At 37.5% G+C, this 8,964-nt stretch overlaps 1 protein-coding gene across 1 annotated transcript; it reads left to right on the top strand.

Moving 5' to 3' along the window:
• Positions 1-601: 601 nt before the first annotated feature.
• LOC140939083 (neuropeptide FF receptor 1-like) lies at positions 602-5,956 on the top strand. Its single transcript, XM_073388639.1, has 2 exons — positions 602-738; positions 4,182-5,956. The coding sequence occupies exon 2, from the start codon at positions 4,296-4,298 to the stop codon at positions 5,412-5,414; it is 1,119 nt and encodes a 372-aa protein (XP_073244740.1). The 5' UTR covers positions 602-738; positions 4,182-4,295; the 3' UTR covers positions 5,415-5,956.
• Positions 5,957-8,964: the final 3,008 nt, after the last annotated feature.

Genomic DNA, 8,964 nt, shown 5'->3' with positions numbered 1-8,964 from the left:
CAATAATGGTCGCTAAGAGTGGGACTGACATCTTGAATAAAAAGCCTGATATTATAACTTAGATGTGTATTTTGGTCTTGTACACGAAAACGCTTTTCCTGTATACAAAACTAAGTGTGAAAGTGTTTTTACTACAGATTTATTTTGCACTAAACTGCTTTTAGAAACGTAATAATATCCCCTCTCTTTTAAGCAATAATAGTTAAGTATTGAAAATCATCAGAGCAGCATGCAAACACACTGTAAGCAGCAGAAACTTTCTGCAGTGTACAAGTCACTTTTCGATATCTCTTTAGTATATTTGTTTTACAGCGAGAAGCTTTCTCAAACAAATGCTTTGCACTTTTCAAATAGATGTTCTCAGACTATTGTTAATCATTCTGTTTAGAAATGTCCGGATATATCCGCGAGCCATCTGCTGCCAGCCAGTGTGAAAGATGAATGCAATAAAAAGGCCGCACATCTCAGATATTTCACTCTCAATTTGTCTGCTTATTGAAAATGTGATTGGTTTTCTTATCATTCTCGTCTACATCGCAGCCCAATTAATTTCCATACCCAAGAAATAAGCCTGAAAGCGAACGCTGGTTAAACCAAAGATCATTACACGGTGCAAACTACTTGAGGTTTTGCCTGGTCAGTCCGAATACCGTATCAAACACTTTAATCCGAAAAAGACATTCCGCCTAGTGGATTTGGAAACGACAAAACACCTCAATATAGGCTGATTTTAAGCAGGTGAGGTATACATTTTACAAGGTATTTTTTAGTCAAGAAACAAGTTAACTGATGCCAAACTGAAAGGAAAATTATTTCGATAGCATAACATCAGGGAAAGTTTTCCTTTTTCGAAGTCACAAATTATAGTTGTTATAGTAAATAACGTTGCCGCGATTAATAACGAGAATTTTTAGTTGAGGTAAAGTAGAAGGAGAAAGAAAACATAAGTTTTTTTAAGAGTCGAAAAAAAGAGACACTTTTGGCGATAGCTTTTAAAAAAAGTGTTCGTTTTTCCTAAGGAAAAGTAGAGCTGCTCGCATTACTGTCCAACTGCTGTGTACTTCAAACACGCCGCTTGTAAACAAGGAATATATGAGTTTACCTGACTTAATATAGAAACCGTCACTTTTCTCTCGAGATTCAGAAGCTGAATCTTTATTTGAATTGGATTCATTATATCTCACAGAGAGACGTTCTGCCACGTTCGTAATTATTTTTTGGTAAATACTAATGAATCAGTGACTTTCAGGTGTATTCCAAGAATTTTTTTTTGAATAAGCTGGAAGAAACAGTATATTGTGTTATTTTTTTACTAAATTTGCCATTCACTCTGGAAAAAATGGTCCAGGAACAATAATGAAAAAAACGTTTTAGGAAAGCCTTTAGGTAACAAATTTCGGTAATTTGTTTTCGAAGATGAACATTTTTGGTTATTTATAAGGTCAGATCATAGTAGTTTTTTGCCACGAAAGAAGGAAGTGACCAGTGTATAAAGTTCCGATCCTTTAAAATGTTCAGTTCTTAAATTGTACTTTAAAACTCTATTATGTTAAATTTCAGCTAGATTTAGCGGCCCAACTATGGCGTGTTAGGTACTTTCTGTAGACATTCCCTTCATCGAGAGAGCGGCATTCTCTAATGAACTATTGTATTGGTACAGCTCTCTTTCATATCCCGTCAACGACCTCAACCGTATTTATTTAGATCTTTTGCCAAAAAGTGTTTCAGCCCTTTCATGCTTTGCAGCCGAAAGTTTTGATCAAAATAAAAACACTAGCTAATTTTTCAGTACTGAACCATAGACGCTTTGTCCGTAAACTATTAGTCAAATATGTATTGCTAACTACAAATAAATTGTCGTTATGGTAAAGAATTGCTTAAGATAAAAAGAAAGCTTTTTAAAGAAGATTGTAAATTAATAAAAGTATCAATCAATATTTTGATTTTCACGATCAAAGTAACTAAAATCTTATAAATGCTAATTCATATTCTCGATAAGTCTGCAATTCAAAATACAGACCTTTAAAAACATTTCTAAACTTGTCAGTGTTATAAACTGAATGAATCGCAGGACAAAATATTGATAACGTTACTAATGACTGGTAGTTTATTTACCGACATAGTCAGTTAATTGCTCGGTAAGGTTAAAAATCACGAAGATGATGATGAAGAAATCACGAATGTGTTTTTAATGCAAAATTATGAAATAAGGGTGTCGTGGTTGCCCGAGAGACTATAAAGATGAAAAATAATGTATTGGTTTCACTTTGTTATCAATTAGAGCTTGACTTGAATTTTGAGTGACTGAAAAAGAATGCAGTTGAAAAAGTTTATTGAAATCATCGATATTATTTGAACGGACATTGAAAATGGCGAAATTAATCTTGGATGAATTTTCCTACTTAAAAAATGTTAGACGCCCAAGCTAACCCTGCTTGCAGCTGAACAATGTTATTAAAAGGGCATGGTAGTTAATTTGAATAACTAAAGCTTAGGTAAGAATCGGGGATTTTCATAAACATTTCCGAAATCGGAAAAAACGACAGGCTGTCTTGAGTGGCTCACTATTGTCCTTAAAGTTGATTATCATTTAAATAAGCTGGCGCGTGTTCTGGATGACTATAACTTTTCATCTCGTAGTTTATTTATCAGGCTTTCTAGGGTAATATTATTCAAAGGTTATCAACAGTAATCTTTCTTTCGTGATTTCCACACCAGAAAATTCCCTAATTTAACGTCTGGACTGCCAGAAAAGGAAAGGAAAACGCACTACAACGTACACTTGCGCGGCAGTTTATTTGCAGCTGTTCATGTGAGTAATTCAAACAAGGCTTGTTTATCTTACATTTTATTCCAACAATTAGTGACGGACTTGTTTCTTAAAATTGCCACAATCTAGAAAGAGAATAAGTCGAATGAATTTCTGCCTCGACAGAATTTCTCAACAAATTTTTATTTTTGTGGAATTATTTAAAATTAAATTATTCAATACCTTTGCAGGCATTTTGTTTTTCGGCGTATGCCATCAAAAAATAGAACTGGCATCGTCTATAATACTAGAGAGGGTTTATTTAACATCCTTGAAATTACTAACAATATTTTATTTCTGGGTAAAGTTAAATGGTTAAACGGAGATGATAATCTTGTTGGTTAGAAAGGATGAAGTAACTGTTATGTTTTGTATTGAAGGGCAGCTAGTGATGGTTTAAAGAAAGTCTTATATTAAATTAATACGTTGAGGCGAAACTCTGTTTCTACGTAAGAGTGAATCATTCCATGTATAATGGCGGAGGCCAAAGAGACTACACGGCCGACATTTCATTCAGCAACTCCAATTATCCCTCGCTGAGTCCCTGACATAAAAGTTGATTAGTTTTATAAACTTACAGTTTATCGGAGATTAAAACATTACGTTATTAGTTTTGCAATATAAATGTGGGCATTTAAGACTGAACAAAAAAAAAGAACAGAAGTGAGTGCGCTTTAACAGATCGATTAATTAAACCAAAATCTGGTCAGATGTATCTGAAACTGACTAAACCTGACAAGCAGGGGATATTAATATTAGACATACTATACCACTAAGTTTTACGCGCAGATTTATTTGGTTGCTTATGTATTAAGATCTCTCTTAATAGCCTTCAAGCGTCCTGTTCTAAAGATTATTAGTACTTACCAAATCAGTGAATAGAAATTTTCGCGCGTTTTGATTGGCTACCGTAACTAGGAATATCCTTGGCTATTCACAATGTTTTGCAACCCCAAGCTAAGATGGCGTCTCGTTTCGAGAAATTTATGGAAGACGAAATTTGAGCGATAAATGAAGCAGTCGTACGAACAAATACCAAGAAAGCGACGAACTTCAGCTTGTCGGTGTTTACTGGTAGGTAGAAACTTCTTTTCTTGTTGAATTTGCAACAAGATCATAAAAACGCACCAGACAAAATACCCGAAATATTTGTAAATTGTAAACACACTTCCTACTAAGTGATGTTTTTAATTTACAAAAAAGTTACTTTTTTCATTTTTATCCAACTGATTTGGTAAATACTAAAACAACACTCATCACATCACCCCCTTCGGGGGATAGTTGTGCACTATATAATGTTATAAGTGACAACGTGATCATCAGCATCTTACGGTAGTTACCAAAAGGTTAAAATACTTTTTTCTTCTTCTAGGTTCCATTTCAATAAAGAGTAGGGTTTGGAAGCACAAGAACGCTTCTTGAAGAGTGATCCACTGAAAGCCATCAGCTACACAGAGGACTCCATATACGATCTCAGAAAGACAGCATGTCTCAGGACAACTCCACGCACGCTAAGCAAAGCTCATTAGAAAGGGACGTGCGGCTGGGATTTTATATCGCAACATTTGTGATCGGACTGATTGGAAACCTCCTCGTTTTAATTGTCATTTGGGCGAAACGAGGCAAGAAAACAGTGAATGACTTGTTTATCATGAATCTGGCTGTATCGGACCTTACACTAATCTTCTTCCTTCCCATTCACATTTACGGTATGTTTCACACCCTCCCCGTCAACGCGTTCTTCTGTCGTTTTATCCGCCCGATGATGACAGTTTCATTTTTTGTCAGCGTCTATACTCTGACGTCAATGGCAATCCATCGATGTCACGTGATTTTAAATCCCTTCAAACAGGAAATGCGTCAGAAGTCAGCTGTTTTGTGGATTATAGTTCTGTGGATTCTGTCGCTCACTAATGTTCTCCCTCTAATGATTGTAACCAAACCAAAGCAGTCGGAGGAATGCGTGGAAACGTGGCCGAGTTTGGACCACAGACGCGCCTATACCGCTGCGTTGTTTGTACTACAATATGTTCTTCCGTTAGCAATCATTGCTGTAGCCTATATTAGAATCGGATTGGATCTCAACCGCTCCTGCCCAGGTCGTTGTGGAAAAAAGACTCCCAATGGCCCGGAAAATCAGGCGAGGAGGCGCGAAAACTTTAAAGTTACAAAAACCTTAGCGATCATAGTTATTATATTTGCTGTCTGTATGCTACCGAGCCAGGTCGGATGGATGTTACTAGACTTTGGGAGCACCCATCAGCAGCGAATTGCCAAGGTGATATTCAAGTTTTCACTCGTTCTTACAGTGTTTCACAGCTGTCTTAACCCTCTTGTATACGGAAGCATCACTAAGCAGTTTAGGCGTGGTTACGTCAAATATCTGTCCTATCTGTGTTATTGTTGCAGATTTTCAATTTTGAAAGAGTTTCAGATTTTACGTCCTTTTGAAAGTTCGTCACAGCAGGGACGTGATGATTCTAGGCGACCACTCAACGGAGAGCAAACAAGTACCAAACTTGACATAATTTGCTCTGAGCCTACAACATTCAAAGAACCTTTGAACTCAAAAGAGGAGGCCGTTGGTACGCTCACTATAGTGTAATAGTTGAGCATAACTATTTAGGTTTAAGCGAGAAACTCAGGTAACCGAGCCATGGGAGAACTTAACGCAACCACGAGGTCGAAGTCAAAGACCATCTAAAGTGAATCTGCGTTCTTTCTCTTTATTTCTACTCAATCAATTTGCCAAGTGAAAACGTATTTCCTGGAAATGAACTGGTACAGGTCGCAGAAAGAAAAATCTGTCGTTGTGTGTTTACACACGACACACAGTCAATGTGATGCGTGTGCATAGCTGTTGCTTTGCAAGTTTAAACCAATTGCCGTCGCCGTCGAAGTTGCTTTAAAACAATCTTGATAATTTTTGTGAGTGTGTGGAAGAAAGGAGATTTGCTGTGTACACGAAGGGGCGAAAGAGAGGGCATGGTATCCCTGTTCCAATAGCTTATTTTAGGGCCTTGCACTCATTTTAAGTAGCAAAGAAAATAAGTGGATTCTTATTCCAATGATGATCAAAAATATAAAAAATATTACATTATCCTTATATCTTATGGATTGTAGATGCTGCCAGGGCATCAGTATATTTAGAGCAAAAATTTGCACGTATGCATTGAGACCAAGATATGTATTTGTTATACTGAGTTAAAACGTGATGTTTCAAGTTTTCTGCTGAACTACCCGATTTAAAAAATTAAAAGAACTTGTAACCTATTTCAACAATATTAGACACGACTTTCAAGTAAAGCAATTTGATTACCATTCAAATAAAGTCGTTACAGTTTGAGATCCGAGGAACGGTGAAAATATAATGGAAAAAGTGTGGAGGAATTAATCAGTTAAAACCTCTTTCTCTATAGAATTCCATTTTATTTAATGTATTTTTGGCTATATTTTATTTAAATCAATCTTACTTGTCGGATTTTATCATTGCGATTGTAATTTCAATGTGATGAGCGCGCGTCTTATTGCAATGTTATAAAAAATCCTCCTAGGTAATGCAGGCACGTATTATGGCAACGTTTATCGATGTTCTTTCTTACAATAACTGCATGCATGGGCGATTTATTAAGAGAACTAAGGTCAATCAGCGTTTTAACAATTTAGAGGATGCTCCGCCGCGTGCTGTCATTACTCGTTGCCCATCTATTAGAGTACAGACACACGAATGACGTGACTAATTCTCTTTGTTTTAAGTCACTAGTCAAGTCAACTTTGACCAATCCTTCAGGAGTTACAACAAACATTATAAATATAGATACTACCTGATACAATGTTGTACTGCTCCACCTATAGTAAAGGCGGGAGCCCATCAAATTTGATGGGCTCCTGGTAAAGGTTAAAAAAGTCCAATTTACAAGGATGCCATGCTACAATAATTAATAAGTGACTGAAGATTGAATGATCCACTCTCTCTTTGGAAGTTGTGGCGGTTTATTAAGAGTGTGTCCATATAGCCTGCGTAGCAAGCGTTTCCGTGCGGTTTCGGAGAAAAAAGGGATGAGTGTCCATGAGACAACTAGGCAGAACACGGAGAGGGGTGATAATGCTCAAATTACCGATTTCGGTCAAACTCGGCACAAATGTTAGGTATCAGGAGTTGGCTTATGTGAGAAAATATCAGGTCAAAATATTAAATTCCCTGGAAGATACGGGGGACCCCCTGTGAAAATCGCTATTTTGCCTGTTTTATGCATAATTAGTTAGCTAACTTTACGATGCCAGTGCAACAAACAGAAAAGCCATCTGGAATTTTAATTCACTGAGAGATTATCTGGGCGCAATCAACTAATAAAGTATTCAATGTCGCCAATTCGGTTTTTCCCCTCAACATTTCCTGATTTGAATAAGTCGTTAAATTAAGGCTTTTACTCCCACATATCAGTAGTCATGCTTCAGCAAAGATAAGCTCCGTTGGTGGATAGGTAAGGATAGTTTAGGGATAGTCTATGAAGTCACCCATTGTTATAACCTAGGGAAAAAATGCCTTCCTTCATATATAATGAAGTGGATAGGTTTACTAATCAGCGAATACTACAATAGGCACAATACGCTTACCTCGGCTTGCCCGTTAAGTAACTTGAGCCCGGTGTTCAGACCGTCTATTAAAAGGAATAAGAAAGCGTTCATCTAGCAACACGAGAAACGGCTTACTATATCTTATTTAGCGCTAAAACTGGAATATATAAACAAAACACATACAGAAAGTGGAGTTGAAAAGTCTTTTTCTCAATTTAGTGTACGTCTTCTTATTCAACGCTAAAATTCGGATATATAAACAAAACACACGCACATTTACACAAAGTGGAGCTGAAAACTCTTTATTTCAAGTTTGTCTGACTATTACAAATCCATTTTCTCCTTTCTATCTCGAGGAAATGAAAAACTATTAAAGTCTCAGCGTTTCCCGCACCGTTAGTCAGGTAAATTTATGCGAGTTCACAATCCCACCGCTACATACAAATTAGCTCTACAGTAAAAACCCCCAGAGAGCATTTTGACGTATTATTATAAAACACATAAAAAACCAATTAATAACTTAACAAGGATCAATTGAAACACGCGACTAATAATTGCTAGCAATAAAATCAGACACGATTCTCAAGACACAAGAAATCAACTTTATGACCCTTTATTAAAATAACTGCAAAAAGATTAGATTAAAGATTCTATTAAAATAATTAAAGAAAGCTAGATATCTGTTTTTATTACGTTTCCCTCCTCCTCCTCATTTTATTATGTGTATTTTCCATCCACGACCACATCGACCCCACATCGACCTTACATCGACCTTACATCGACCCCACATCGACCCTACATCGACCTTACATCGACCCCACATCGACCCTACATCGATGCCTCATGCATCGACCCTACAATCAACTTTTTTTTTGAACGCTGCTTCGTAGATAGTGAAACTATATACAACCGCCGCCACATTTCTATTGTTTTCCCACCGCCACCATATTTCTATTGTTTTCCCTCCACCACCACCACCATCGCGACCACATTTCTATTGTTTTCCCTCCACCACCACCACTACCACCACCGCCTCATTTCTATTGTTTTCCCTCCACCACCACCACCATCGCGACCACATTTCTATTGTTTTCCCTCCACCACCACCACTACCACCACCGCCTCATTTCTATTGTTTTCCCTCCACCACCACCACCATCGCGACCACATTTCTATTGTTTTCCCTCCACCACCACCACTACCACCACCGCCTCATTTCTATTGTTTTCCCTCCACCACCACCTCCTCCTCCTCATTTCTATTGTTGTTTTCCCTCACCCTCCTCCTCCTCCTCCTCCTCATTTTTGTTGTTTCCCCCCACCCCCTCCTCCTCCTCATTTCTATTGTTTTCCCTTAAAAAGGCTTAAAAGGCCAAACTCACGCCCATTCTGCCCTTAAAACAATCGAGGCGGTCAATAAAATCCGCTTACGCATCCCTTAGATACCTCAACTGCTTCTTTGTACCCGCTTTGTATTGTTCCCTATGACGCCTTTGTCATTTCTCACCTCTACTCACGATGTTTGAATTTGGAAGTATTCGTCGAGGTTGGGTTTTCCTGGACAAAATCCATCCGTGA

The sequence above is a fragment of the Porites lutea genome, chromosome 5 (genome assembly GCF_958299795.1).
Source record: "Porites lutea chromosome 5, jaPorLute2.1, whole genome shotgun sequence".
Taxonomy (NCBI): Eukaryota; Metazoa; Cnidaria; class Anthozoa; order Scleractinia; family Poritidae; genus Porites; species Porites lutea.
The sequence above is the reverse complement of the archived record's forward strand: the minus strand, read 5'-3'. Positions and strand labels throughout refer to the sequence as shown.

Bases quoted from the DNA above. Each gene is read 5' to 3' on its own strand.
- LOC140939083 (XM_073388639.1), top strand. From the start codon at position 4,296: ATGTCTCAGGACAACTCCACGCACGCTAAGCAAAGCTCATTAGAAAGG.